Here is a 14,872-nt window from a genome sequence, read left to right as displayed (position 1 = left end):
ATAAGCGTTTGCATTGTTGTGATGACTCTTTGACATTCTAATGTTGGATGCTTAGCCCAAAGAGTCATGGCCGTAGCAAAGACATTGAGCAAAACACAAAGTGAGATCATAAATTCATTCAATTACTATTATTTTATGAAAAATCAAAGGATGCATTTTTTCCTTTGCCTCTAAAGATGGGGTGGTTTTTTCAAAAGTTAAGCATGCTCCAAGATAGAGCGAAACTATCTTTTCTTGAACTTTGATGTTGGGCCATATATAGCACAATTACCACCACCATTAAACACCATGTGCCAACTCTAGTAAATGCAACAAGCATTCGAGAAACCTTTTTGTAAGAAACATACATAGGTGACGATTCCTCTTCATTTTTTATCTAAGCCCGAAATTTAAAGAAAATAGCCATACTTTTTGAAATATTTACACAATTATTTTATTTTTTTTTCCGAATCGGTTCAACTCCTTTTTTAGCCGAGACATATCTTTCCCCAAACATCAAATTATGTATATCTTGAAGCGATTAAATATTTTAAAATTATTCCAATCAAGAAAATATAAAAAAATTATACACCATTGGATTCTAAGAATAAAGACCACCATTCCTTGAACTGAACTAAAAACCCAACTCCCACAAAGTCCTTTACCCCACAATTTTCAAAGTCTACTAGTAGGTAGCAACCGAAAGGTAAACTTTCTACATCCATAAATGATAAGCATTGTGTGTGTGTGTGTGTGTGTGTGTGTGTGTGTAAATATAGTGACTATAACTGGTTAACTTACACACTTGGATATGTTGGCTTACTTCATAAATAGGTGCAGAGTCGAGATTGCAGACTCTTTGATTATCACGTTGGCTTCACGGGTGAAATATAAAAGGCCTACCCTACCCTACCCAATTTGAAGGCAATAAACTAGGTGGACCTTCAATATATATATGTTTGTGTCAATTTTAGAGATAGTGACCTTCTATGGACTTCTTTTGCAATCCTATTTTCTTCTTCTCTAGAAGGTTTGAACGAGTTTGATGCCCTCTAGAGTTTATTATTGTGTAAATTTCAGAGATAGTAACCTTCTATGGACTTCTTTGTTTATTATTGTGTAAATTTCAGAGAGAATGACCTTCTATAGACTTCTTTTGCAATCCTATTTTCTTCTTCTCTAAAGGGTTTGAACGACTCTAGAGTTTATTATTAGCCAAAAGTAACACCACTATTCGTAAAGGGCTTACTCTGTACTTTAGCTATGGCGGACCTGAGCTCGTGCAGCCCGGCCGGTATCAAGCCAGGAAAGCCATACGTTCTCTTCACGTTCGACCCTGCCCATTACTTTCCGCCACCTCTCCTCGTCTCATTACAGGAGAGGTTCACGGTCGTGGAACGACATGGTGGCGCACCCTTGGACATGGAAATGGGCGCCCGCGTACAGGCTCTGGTGGGGGCAAGGGTTTCCTCCGACCTCATCGACTCGCTTCCCAACCTGCGCATCATCGCCTGCCCCGGCGCCGGCTTTGACAAAGTTGACATTGCCACCTGCCGGCGCCGTGGTATCCCTGTCACCAATGTGCCCGCCATCTCCAGTGCCGATGTTGCCGACCACGCCATCCTTCTCATGCTTGCCGCCTCCCGTCGCCTCTGCGCCGCCGATCGCTATATCCGACAGGGCTCATGGCCTCTCCAAGGTGCCTTCATGCTCACGAGAAAGGTTTGTGCTGCCTTTGAATTAAATATCAGTGTGTTCGGTCCTTTCTAAGCTTGAGATCATCATGGATGTGATCGTGTGTAACTTTTCTGTCATGCATAGCATGTTTACCGATTTACACCTTTCTGAGTAACAACGTAGTCCATATGGCAAATCCAAACCGTTTGCAGCTCCCTGCATGTTCCTTGCCTCCTGTATTAGACTCCTGAAAAGCCTCTCTAAATGTCTTTAATGGGCCTTAACTGCCAGTTTGGCTATGTATTCTGTTCCCACCCTACCTCCACTGTGAAAGAGGTTTAAAAGCATGGCAACTTCAGTAGGCTGGAAAAAAACTGGGGAGCTCGTCGATTGTGGCTGGCCAGTTGATGCAGGTTAGTGTAAACCGTGTGCATGAAGGATGAAGATATGCTGTGCACATCAGATGAAGATATCGTGGTTGTAATGTCTGAGGGAACCATTGCAAGCTGAGATCCGCTTGTTTTGAAAACTGGAAATAAGCTCAGACTCAGCATTTAAGGAGTAGATTCCTGATTTCTTGTTTTCCGAGGGGCTGTATGCTGATTCTGCATGGCCAAGGATTTCATCTCTGATTCATCTCCTTCCTTGTAGTCTCCTCTGAGTAGATGTGTTCTTGTAGATTGTGGATTTGTGAACTTATATCCGTCTAGAGGCAGCTAGATGTCTGGAGGTCGTGACTACCATTTTATCGCTTCCCTTGTAATCTCATCTGAGTGGATTTGTTCTGTTAGTTGTGGATTTGTGAACTTCCATCCATTGGTGCCTAGATTCAACTGGCCAATTTGAAGGTCATGACTAGGACCTCTTGTGGTGGTCATCTCTGGAGCCATGTCCTAGTTAGATGTCGTCATGATGTGGTGGTCATCTCTCGAGCACTGATGGCGTGAGTGGGGATGCTGTAGCAGACATTTTAGAGCCCATCATGGCCTGAATTATCTGATTCATGAACAATGGGGCCGACATTATACATATGTCATTGAGCTGATGATTAATACCTTGATGATAACCTCTCAGGTTTAGAATTACACTCTCCTTAAGTTTGCAAGTAACATTAGTTTTCCACTGTGCATGCAAGGGGTGGGTTTGGATCTTTCTGTCGTGTGACTATCAGTCTTCTTCTCCCCAAGTAGTTATTGGACATTTCATGCACTTCCTAGCCCTTCTCTTTTCTACATTATCCTTCTCTGAACTGCTCTTTATGGTATATTTTTATGCCTCGTGCTAAAAAGTGTGGGGATGGTGTTTTGACCAGGCAAGTGGAAGGCGAGTGGGCATTGTAGGACTTGGGCACATTGGCAGGTGTATTAAGGACAGCTGAAGCATTTGGGTGCAGCATATCCTATCATGGGAAGTCACCAAAGCCAGACGTGCCTTATGTTTTTTATGCCAATGTGGTAGACCTGGCTAAAGATTCTGATGTTATTTTAGTCTCTTGTGCTTTAACAAGCGAAACGAGGCATTTGATTAACAGGAGAGTCCTAGATGCATTGGGACCACAAGGCACTTTGGTGAATGTAGCCCGTGGACAGGTAGTAAATGAAGTGGAACTTATTGCAGCTCTAAAAGAAGGCCATCTAGGATCTGCTGGACTTGATGTCTTTGAAACCGAGCCGAGGATTTCCACGGAGCTGTTGAGTATGGATAATGTTGTGCTTTCTCCACATATTGGAAGTGCAACTACAGAAACTAGAAGGGCTATGGGACAACTTTTTATTGCCAACCTCGAGGCCCATTTTTCTGGGAAACCCTTGGTGACACCTGTAAACTAATTGCTTCCAGGCCTGATTTTCTTGGAATGAAGATGTTGGTTGTGACTCTGGGAGAGGAGGTGGGAGGAGAGGTTCCAATTTCAAATACCCACAGGCCCCATTGGCATTGTGGCTGCCTTGCAACCACAAGACCAAACCACATAAGGTTATCTATGTCAGAATACGCAGTGGAGATGATGACCAAATCTGGGAACACGAGAGCAAACGCAATGCAGAAAAACAGCGCAAAAGAGAGAGAGAGAGAGAGAGAGAGAGAGAGAGAGAGAGAGAGAGGGGGGGGGGGGGCGTGTAACTCTGCTCTATATACACAAAGAAGATCCCAAATACAAGACAAGAATGGCAAGGGGCTGTGGGGCCATTTTATATGACCCCAAGTGGCAGTCGGCCAGCTCCAAAGGCAGCCGACTGGACCATATATCGCACGACCAGCAGAAATCACCAGTCGGCCAGATATCCCAAAGTCGGCCAGCATCTGAAAAAAGGTCCATGACCTGTCCAAGGCAGTTGGCCACCTCCAACATAAACAGATGCAGCCGGCCAGCATCAGAGGTCCACCTGCCACCACAGGGTTGCCCCCCAAGCCACATAAAAAATGGGAAAAAATACGGGGAGTGAGGAAAAATGAGAACACCTACAAGGGCGGGCACACCCACAACAGAGGCCCTGGTGTCTCAGTAAAGACAGGAGATGACTTCTAACACCCCCTCTCAGCTCCTGGCTGTGAAACCAACCACAGGGAGCTAGGGTGCTGCCTGAGCAAATCTTGAGATAGCAACTTCGTGAGGTCCACCATATTGTCCTCCGTCGAACAAAACTCTAGCAAAATGTCATTAGCAACGAACTATTCACGAACAAAGTGCCTCTGGATGACCGTGGGTTCCTCCAGTGGAAGCCCATTCTTGCCATGCAACCTCTGCAATCTTACCACCTCACGAGTTGCATCACAAGCCGCCTAGTACTCTGCCTCTGTCAACGACAAGGCAAAAGTTAACGCCCTCTTACTGCTCCATAAAACTGCTCCTGGGCCTGAAGTAGGTCTCCTCGTATTTGGCATAGTAACATGGGACGGGGAATGAGGACGGGGACGGGGACGGGGAACGGCAAAAGGCAGGGAACGGGGACAGGGACGGCATATGGAATATGCAATTTATTGACTACAAAGCACACTAAATAAAATAACATTTATTTTTTTATACTTTGAACATTCAAGGCATCACTTTAAATGTGCAATACGTGGTGCAAACACTGAACAGGCGCTAATAAGACTTAAGTACACCGACAAAGTTCAAACTATATATAAGCATGGAATGATGATCACTATCAAATAACAAAAGACTAGTGTCTACAATGCACATAAAGTGCTGAGTCAAGACTCAAAAGTAAAAACAATGAAACATAGGTAAATAATAAATTATACAGCTTGCAATGCTCAATCGGAGAGGCTGGAGCGTGAGAAGTACTGGCGTCATGATCATGGCTGCCTACATGACCAGTCTGAAAGCGTTGTCTCCACTTGCTCATTTCCCTCCTCCTGCTCCATCTCCCCCACTGAGTAAAGGGATCTGTCTCTGCAGTCGCACCCTTGCAAAGCATTCCCAAGTTTACGGTTACAAAGACAAGATCATTGGCCTTTTCTACACCAAGGTGGTTCCTCTTCTTTGATGCAATATGACTGTAAGAACTCCAAAGCTGAGCTTACAGCTTGGCTGAGAATGCGAATAGCCAAGTGTTGCAGCTCAGGCCCATCTGAACCAGTCTTCCCACCACAAAGCAACCCCAATCTTCAACCTATCCTCCTGTGCATCCGCACAACCAAAAGCACCACGAAAGGACCTGTATGCAGCAAGCTAGTCTCTGATTTTGCGCTTAATGCCTCCATCTCGCACTAGATGATCCAAGATACGCCTCCAACCATCACTGACCTCTCTGTCACCCTCCTGTCCATTACCCTGAAACTCAGGGTCCACCATATACGCAGCTGCATGCATAGGAGAGGCATAGGAGTTCCACCTCGTCACACATAAGGAACGAATCTCCTCGTATCTGTTCTCATCGGGCTCTAACTCTTGCAACTTCTCTATCATTCTATCCATTGCCTCATACACCTTCTCGATGCATGGTTGCATCAACAAGTGGACAATAGGCCTCACCACAGCATCAATGCGTTTCACATCCTCCCAAAAAGGAAGTGCTCTTTGCATGCTCCCTGCATAATATGCATATGGCTGTTGAAGCCAATGCAGAAGTGGTGAACTCGTCGTTGATGAAGAGTTGCCTGAATGCACCACTGCACTCCCTCAAGCGGGCTAGCATCAAGAAGTTGAAGGCAAATCGGGTGTCTGAGTATTTGAGAAGTGAGAGAGAGCCTTGATTTCTTGGAGAACTCGTGGCGGAGGGACTCGTGGTTCAAGACAAATGTGACCATTTGATTGGCCTCTTGAATGATTGGCTTAATCCATGACTTCTTTCCAATATCCTTTAAAAGATTGTTCAAACAATGTGCCATACAATATGACACAGTCATGTGTGGATACATGCCCTCAATAATAGCTCTAGTTGCCCTATTTGCAGCCTCGCCATTTGCAAGAAAACCCACCACACATTCCGGGCCCATGAGCTCAATGCCACTTGCCCACTCTGCTGCAAGCACGTCTGCACTCTTCCCTGTCCCTGAGGCATCATGTGAAGCAATAAAGTACATCTCGCCACGGGAATATGCAATGAGACCATGGATGGACTGCTTTCGTGTGTCACTCCATCCATCTACAGTGAGTGACACTCCATTCTTTGCCCATAGCCACTTTGTGTTCTTTGCAGCTTGCTTGACAAGGCGCTTCTCCTTGTCGAGCAATGTGGTGCATAGAGACTCCGATGATGGGGGGGTGTAGTTTGGACCATACTCCCCAATCCTCTTCACCATAGCCTTGAAGTACTCGGATTTGATTACAAAAAGAAACAAGTGAACTTTCAAGAATGAAACTTAGAAAAATCATGTCAAGAGGGAAGAGTCAAGGCTTACCTAGCAGTATGGAAAGCAATATGGTCATGGAAGAAGAAACGAGTCACAGCTATATCAACCTCTTCTTGTTAAGATCCCAACTTCCCTCAAGTGTACTCTACCGCCATCGCGCGCGGGTGTGGGCATCGCAAAGGAACCTACACCATGTGGCCATGGTGTAGATGCGGTAAATGCACCCCCTGACCCTGAAATAGACCCCTCAAGTAGTGTCAAATGCTGTAGGATCCACAGCCACACGTGCCGGCCTTGCAGCCCTCAAAGCCTCATGCCCGGCAATGCGCTCAAGAAGCTCCCTTCTCCCGTGCAAAGTCAAACCTCGTGCCCGGACTCATGCATAAGGTGGGCTCTCACTTTGTCTGACCCACTCGTCCGCCTATAGGGGCAAAGCTTGCAAGACCATGGGCGTGAACCTCCTCCACTTTCAGGGCGGTTGGCATTAACCTTTTCCCACTATGACCAACCATCGATTCTTCTAGCACCACCACGACGTGCGGAGCCAAAGGTTGCTTGTGAAGAAGATGCCATGAGAGAGGGTGAAAGTTGAGAGAAAGAGAGAGAGAGAGAGTGAGGGAGTGGGGGAGTGGGAAAGGCTAGAGCCTAGAAATGAAATGAAATGAAATGTTATATTAACGTCTTCAAAAGGACAAAGTGACCTATGAGACCAAAGGTACAACCATGTGACATCTGATACATTGTCTGGAAAAGAAAAGAAAGAATTGAAGGTAAGTATCTAGCCCTACAATACATCAGTAGGGAGCATCCGGAAGCAGCAACTAGGGAGAGTGGGAAGCTAATGCTACTTGTCAAAATGGGGTACATGAGTACATGGATACATGAATACATGAATATGGGGGAGTACATGAGTACATGAATACTAGAGAAAGCTTGCGGGTTGAGACTTGAGAGAGAGAGTGAGGGAGGGAGAGAGAGAGAGAGAGAGAGTGAGAGAGTGAGGGAGTGGGGCCTGGGCACTGGGGGAGAGAGAGAGAGAGGAGAGCACAAGCCTTATAGGCTCATGGTGGTGCAACCTTGCAGCATGCAGGTCACGGGTGATGGCAATAGGCCAGCGTGAGGAAAGCAACGGGCAGCTGCTAGCCACCAACGGGAGGAAAGCAACGGGCAAAAGCGAAAAAAAAATGGCAAAAAAACAAGGCGAAAAATGGCGAAAAAATGGCGCAAAAAATACCAAAAAATAAAAGGTTGCCCTGCGGTCGTCCCATTCCAGTCCCGTCCTCGACCTGCGTAGCCCGTTCCGCCGTTCTTGGGACAACGTCCCCTTGTGATGCATGTGCCCGAGGCATCCCCTCCGTCCCCAGCCCGTGCCGAAACGAATTGCTGATTCGGGACGGCGTTTTCGCGTCCCAGCCCTCCGTCCCCTGTTACTATGGTGTCTGGATCTCCTCCCCAATCTGAGTCACTCTAATTGTGGAGTCAGACTCCATCCATCAATCCCGCTCCTATGTAAAAGAGTCCATGATCCTTCGCATGTCGCAGAAACCACAAGATACGCAATCCTGCCTCCCAAAGAATCATCTGCAACCATGAGCTCAACTGCCTCATCAAGAAGCTCGTGTCCAATCTGGCATGTCACGATTGTGACTAATTCTCTTAATCTCTCCTTAATTACACTTTAATCCCTTATTAACTGAAAGGACACCTGTGAAGGGTCACACCCTTACACATGGGTCACTATCAAAGGACATGTCTATTCATTAAAAGACACACCCCTAAGTCCAAAGGACATAACCGTTGACTCAAGAGCCACACCCCTTCCCAGGGATGTGTCTCTTCACTTGTACCCTTTTGGCCTCTATTTAAGAAAGGCCCCTGTCTCAATGCAAACAACTCAATCTTTCTTGCAGCATTTGTCTTGTGTTTATTAATTAAGTCTTAATCATGTTAATAAAGCTATAAAAGCTTTACAGTGGTTTCAGAGCAAAATTTTTTCCTACCCGTGGGTTGTTATGCCTCACCCTCTTCGTGGCACTCCCTCGTCCACCCCTCTTCTCGGTGTTGTATGGAAGAAGCAGAGCGATGGTGGACTTGGCGTAAATCCTTGCTCATAGTGATGTAAAAAAAAGAAAAAAGGTTTCACACCCATACACACGCACCGTGTGTATTGCAGAGAGGGAACCCTTGCTGCATACTTGGACTACCCTCCCTCCCTGCCGGTGGTGTTAGGCGTTCGCAGCATGGCAGGAATTTCCCCTCGCTGCCAAATATGGAACACCCCCCTCCTCACTTCGTTCGTTGCCAGCGTGAGCCCCTAGCGTTGATTCATGCAGTTGCTGACCTTGAGCCCATTGCCGCCGAATAGCGACTGCTCGCCATCTCTTCTCTTTGCTGGCGGTGCCCCTTCGAAGCGGCGCACCTTTTCCCTCTAGTCAGCTACACAATCCAGGCCGTCACCTTTACACCATCAAAAACACAAAATTTTATTACATCATATTGACACGTGGGTCTCTCTCTAATCTTAAAAAAAAAACCATAAACTTACCTTACGGGCTTCTACGAACCGCGCCACCCTTGCGACCGTTTTCAGCCAAGCGCTCGCCGTCGCCTGTCTTGGTCTCCTGCGCGCCGGCTTGCTGCCGCCTCCCTTCCTCGAAAGCAGCCCTCTTCATTGCTAGGCTCTTGCGGTCTATGTTGGTGTTTGGACTAGCCACGTGTAGTTGGTGTTTTCCGTGGCTTGACGGCTACTACCTTGGTGCTTCTTCTCCAGCAATACTATTTATTATGGCAACCTCCTTGAGGTGTGATTTTTCCATTTTCTTGGGTATACACATTTCACATAATGTGGAGTATTAACATATCAGCAACCCGCCATTTCATTCTTTTGCGGGCTCTCCACTCCTCCGAGGCCAATACCCCTTTTTACGTGATCAAAAGCACCTCTCCGATCACGTGGACACACACTACCCTCTTTTGCGACGGCTTATGGCAGAGGAAACCTATGACTTCAGTTATTTACAGGATACACCCTCTTAGTCCATAGTGCCCTCTCCTACCCGTGTTTCTCCACCAGTCTCAGCCCCTGTTCCAGTGAGTGTGCCCCCCCTTTTTTCAGCCCACTCATTACCGCATTCAGATAGCCACACCGACTTCTCACCTCCGAGAATTCGACGTGTGGGTGATCCTTGTTCGTACTTCTGCACAGGATCTGGATCATTATTGTTTTATACTCAGGCGTCATCCTTATCTGGGCACTACCCTCCCCGAGTGTGGCATCATTTTTCATGAATATTGCACTTATTCTGAGGACATTCATCCATCTTCATTCACGGTGCGCCCCTCTACACCGGAGTATACACCCTTGACACCAGTAGTTGCCCCTACCCTTGTATCTTCTTCTCCAGTATAGCAGACTCTTGTGCGAGCCCAGTCCCAGAGGATCACCCTTACTATACTGGATGGTCTATAGCCGCTTCACCAATACGTAGCCTCTCCTCTCGGGATTTCCCCTTTTGACCTTTTTAGGCCCCAAGAGGTATACCACCTCTTGGTCATGGATATCACCTTCAAATTTTGGCAAACGTTACTGTAGCGCTCAACATATATATTGATGTGATTTCCTTGCATCTATTGTGGCATCTTGTGCCTATTCTCATTTGAGAGGATGTCCATATTTATAAGAATGTGCATCCAAGTTTTTGAGTCTTCCAGCTTTAGAAGTGAGGCAAACTCTGAACTTTCACATTCCTCATGTAAGCCTGCCGGGGCGTGCAGTGAGACTCAACCACGTGTCCAAGACTTATAAAGATAAAGAAAGAAGGGTAAAAGGGATCTTTACCACCAGTACAATAGTGCTATAGGGTACCACCAGCGGTGGGGGTGCTATAGGGTGACTGTACCACCAGCAATGGTGGCAGTACAGGGCGGCTGTACCACTAGCAGTGGTGACGCTATAGAGTGGTTGTACCACCAACAATGGCATCTCAAGGAGATGGCACCATAGGTGTAGCTGGCAGCACAAGAAGGCGATGACCCGACGTGTAGTCGAAGAGGATGATGGAGATAATCCTTTTACTCTTCTCCACAAAGTAGATCTTCACAGAGTTGATCTCCACCAAATTGATCTATATCATCAAAAGGGATACATGCTTCTTTTATACTTGAAGGGGATCCCTAATTTTGGCCATGTATCCCTGTTGATCTCTATCATAAAAAAGGATACATGCTTCTTTTATACTTGAATGGGGTCCCTACTTTTTGCCATGATTTGCTTTTGTCTTTTGTCTTTTAAATATTTTAATAATAATCAAATATGGCCAAAGTTCTTGATTTATGCTTTTCTAGCTTCAGGGCCTTACTTTTTGGCCTTGGAGCTACTTTTTGACAAAGCATCTTTTAGCTTTTTGATCCGGTTGTCTCCTCTTTCCAATGGTGCCCTTGGTTCACGGTCAACTTAGTTTGACTTTTTGCTTTTTCTTGGTTTTTGACCAAAATTGGTGCTTGTTCTTGAGTCTAACTTCAAGATCCCTGTTCCCAAGATTTCATTTGTCTGTCCATGTGTCCAAGCATGAATTCCATCATGTGAAAAGAGGTAGGAGGGCCAAATAGTTACATTCCCTCCCTCTTATATCACAGTTGTCCTTAATTGTGGGATACACATATTCCATATGTTCTTGGCACTAGCCCCATTTGGTGATCTTGTGCATCTGGTCTTTCCTCATATATGTGGTGCCTTCTGCTCATCTAGCAACATCTTTATTCCGTTTCGTTGATCGATTTCCTTGTTCTTAATGGTACATCTTCATAGCATGTTGTCTCACATGTGTTAGATAATATAATAAATGCATGCTTACCTTCTGCAAAACTAGACATAAACGAGTCAACAAACAAGTATGCATCATTCACGTCTACTAAGTATTGGCCAGGTAGTCTAGAGCCCAGTGGATTATCACATGCCATAAATCCAAGCATTGTCCACACATCAAAAACACACAAAGTCAAAGAAATTCAAACATATATCATTATGAAGTGCACAAGTAATGATCTTCCCGTTTATGGATTGTCTTGTTTGGTTTCATCAAAAACTGTGCTGAGCCATCTAACTTTTGAGGGAAACTGCTCAAACTGTCACTCAAGGCCATCTGGTCACTAGGATTGCCCGAGAAATCATCAATAGTCATTTGGGCCATCTAGTCGCATTGATCGCCTGACTATGTAATCTAGTATAGTCATTTGGGCCATCTGGTCGCAAACAATGACCACCCAAATGTGAAATCCAATACAGTCATCTGGGCCATTTGGTCGCAATGACCGCCTAATTGCGAAGTCTAAAATATCTAGCATCATTGTGCCATTAAATGGGTCATCTGGCATCATTGCCTCCCATATACAAATCTTGCTCCTTTGGCTTTCGGGCATCGTTGCCACCCAGAACTAGAGCATGTCCAATTAACCATTACACAAGCAAGATAATGATCAATTCCATTGCAATATGAATATATACAATGAAGAGGGCTAAGGGTACAGTCCCTCCCTCTTAAATCTATCTTGTTCACAAGACATCTAAGTATGTACTTCAAATACATCTGGACCAACCACTTCAATGAAGAGGGCGAAGGGTACAGTCCCTCCCTCTTAAATCTATCTTGTTCACAAGACATCTAAGTATGTACTTCAAATACATCTGGACCAACCACTTCCTCATAAGCTTGAAGTTTATCTGGATAGTCATTGAAGTACTATTTTGGCATCCATTTTGCATCCATATAGGCAAATAATTCTTAAACTTCAAGAGGAACTTTCTAACCAATGTCTTTTTTCTTTTTCTCACGAAATGGAATACAATCTATTTCGGTTGTAAAATTTCTTCTTGTTCTTCCACCTTTGGTGGATCCTCCAATACAGGCTCCTCTAGGGGTAGTCCCGTATATGGTTTCAATAAGTTCACATGGAAGGCATTATGTATCCTCCAATTATCTGGAATATCCAATCGATAACATACATCATTGATCTTCTCGGTAATCTAAAAAGGTCCATAATATCTAGCAGCAAGTTTGGGTTCCTTGTGCTCCTTAGCTTTTGAAACCGGCCTAACGGGCGGTGAAACAAACACTCGCACATAAAACACTTCAATGCCATTGAGGACCTAGAAAAGGAAAACAAACAGGGGGAGGTAGAGTGCTCCTGCAAACAGTACACAGACACCGATTGGCCCCAAAACGCAGTGGCGTCCCTTGCGGTATTTCTTTAATTGATTTTAAGAGCTTTGATTACAATAAGGCTGGAAACTCAGCCGTCTCAGTAGAACCCCTGAAGCCTGCAAAGAACCTGCATCATGGCTTCTTGTCCACTCGGCATCCACAAAAAAGTCCAGCCATTGTTCACATCGAAAGACTCTCTCACATTGAGTTTGCATACAAAAGCTTTCTCCTATGATCAGGGCTGCCACAACCATCCATAGCCTCTCACACTATGAACAGCATCACACCCTGACACATCCAGTGCTTCTGCATCACAACACAGACTCCCAAACTGTCTCTCAAAAGAGAACTCATATCACAGCACAACATACCATACAGTCGACACACCTGTACCAACCCTCTCTACCTTCCAAGGGTACCATCCATCTCTGTCATGGATTCCCTGTCCCCTGTCCCCACCAATCAGTAGCAAGGTTGTACCAAGCATGTGTCCATTCCTGTATCTTCTGCCTGCATGTGACCTATCTCCTGGAGAAACCCAAAAACATGTTTCCTCGAGAAACCTATGACCTGTTTCCACATGAAACCCTTAGGCGTGTTTCCCTTTGAAACTTCTCTCCTGTTTCCATACAGACCATTCATGGCACCATTCAACAACATTGCCAACAACGACATACATCTAGTTACCTGTTCCCTCATGAAACATCTGGAAACATGGAGTTGCCCATAACTGTAGGTCCCTCTGTTCCTTTCTAGCAGGAAGAAAACAATCTGCTCCATGAGCACGCAGCCATGCGAGCTTGCATCACTCCCATGCCAAGAAACATAACCAAGTGACCTCTACTTGTAGCCAAAAACCCAAGTACATATAGCTGAATTTGCAGCCAAACAAAGACAGCCCATAAACTGTCCTCGAACTGATCTCAAAACAATCTCGAACCCAAAGCAAAGAGAAGCTGAAAATTCCATCAGTTGAACGCCATCGACATGGTCTATGTTCATGAAAAACCAGCCCCTCCTTTCTGCAAAAACACGGCGTCCTCCAAAACGCACACACCTGGATGCCTGTGTGTCTAGAGAAACCAACCTGTAAGCTGCAGCCTGACTCTTGTGCAAAAGAGCATGTGTTTCAGCCCTCTGCGCCTGCAGTCCAGTCCACCTTCTCTTCTGCAACCCAACAATCGCGAGATAGAGAGGGCACGTGTGCTACCAATCCAGCCCACCTCCTGTCCTGCAGCCCAACAGTCACCAGACAGAGAGAGAGAGAGAACATGTGCTACCTACAGCCATACTTGCTCGCCTGTTTTTCCACCAAAGAGAGAAGCATGGATCTGCTGCCTGACTAGCCTATTAGCCTTTCCACACATCCAGTTGTGCAGTTGACTTTCACAGGAGAAAATTCCCCACACGTTGTACAGTGTTGTACAGCCCCTGCCCGACTGCCTGCTCACACAAAAGCAAGAGAAAGAAAAGAGGCGTGTAAGGGCAGTCCTGTACGCAGCCAAACACCATAACTTCAGCGTTGGCCGCCAGATGAGCAGCCCTCCTGACTGGAAAAGCACACCATCCTCAAAAGATAGGCGCCTCCCCCTTTTCGACCCGCCAGTCCCTCTTTTTTTCCAAAAAAGACACGTGGCCCCAATAATAGCATAAGGGCCACGTTTTCTTTCATAAAAGGCATTATAATGTTTTTTAAAGGGTTTTAAAACCTTTTGAGTTAAAGTCTCTTTGCCCCCTTCACACTTGGGGTTGTCCACACATGGGCTTCCTTTTTAACTCCAATCTGATGCCATTCACATTGTCCACCATGTCCCCATGCACACCTGCATACTGTCCAGAGAAAAACACAGGGTCGTGACAGCTTTCGACTTTCTAAGTCTAGCTTTTTCAAATCTCAATAATACCCAATCCTCTTCTTCAAAGGTGACCTTCCTTCTATGTTTATCTACAACTTTATTTTTCTTGGCTTCAGATGTCTCAATAGCCCTTCGAACCTGTGCAAAGGTTGTATCCAAATCTTGAACAAACTTTCCTGGAAGATCTCTTCCTTGGTATGTAGAATGGGCAACAACAATGGTTTGCCATAGATAATCTCATAAGGAGCTTTTCTTGTCGAGGAGTGAATGGTGGTGTTGTAAGCAAACTCAACGAAAGGCAAAAACTTATCCCATTGATCCTTCGCTTTGAGAGTGTAGCACTATAACATATCCAAAATA

General features: G+C 45.5%; 1 protein-coding gene and 1 pseudogene across 2 annotated transcripts; one reads left to right on the top strand and one right to left on the bottom strand.

The window, feature by feature from the left end:
• Window positions 1-1,151: 1,151 nt before the first annotated feature.
• On the top strand, window positions 1,152-3,726 carry LOC147622777 (glyoxylate/hydroxypyruvate reductase A HPR2-like; annotated as a pseudogene). Its single transcript, XR_015269583.1, has 2 exons — window positions 1,152-1,701; window positions 2,969-3,726. The product of XR_015269583.1 is annotated as a glyoxylate/hydroxypyruvate reductase A HPR2-like (transcript).
• A 1,606-nt stretch (window positions 3,727-5,332) lies between these two features.
• On the bottom strand, window positions 5,333-6,405 carry LOC147622776 (uncharacterized). The gene is made up of 2 exons (XM_086822610.1): window positions 5,994-6,405; window positions 5,333-5,691 (listed from the first exon to the last, which is right to left on the bottom strand). The coding sequence occupies exons 1-2, from the start codon at window positions 6,403-6,405 to the stop codon at window positions 5,333-5,335; spliced, it is 771 nt and encodes a 256-aa protein (XP_086678736.1).
• Between the last annotated feature and the right edge of the window lie 8,467 nt (window positions 6,406-14,872).

Source organism: Cibotium barometz, chromosome 28 (genome assembly GCF_041138505.1).
Source record: "Cibotium barometz isolate CiBa-2024 chromosome 28, ASM4113850v1, whole genome shotgun sequence".
Lineage (NCBI taxonomy): Eukaryota > Viridiplantae > Streptophyta > Polypodiopsida > Cyatheales > Cibotiaceae > Cibotium > Cibotium barometz.
The sequence above is the reverse complement of the archived record's forward strand: the minus strand, read 5'-3'. Positions and strand labels throughout refer to the sequence as shown.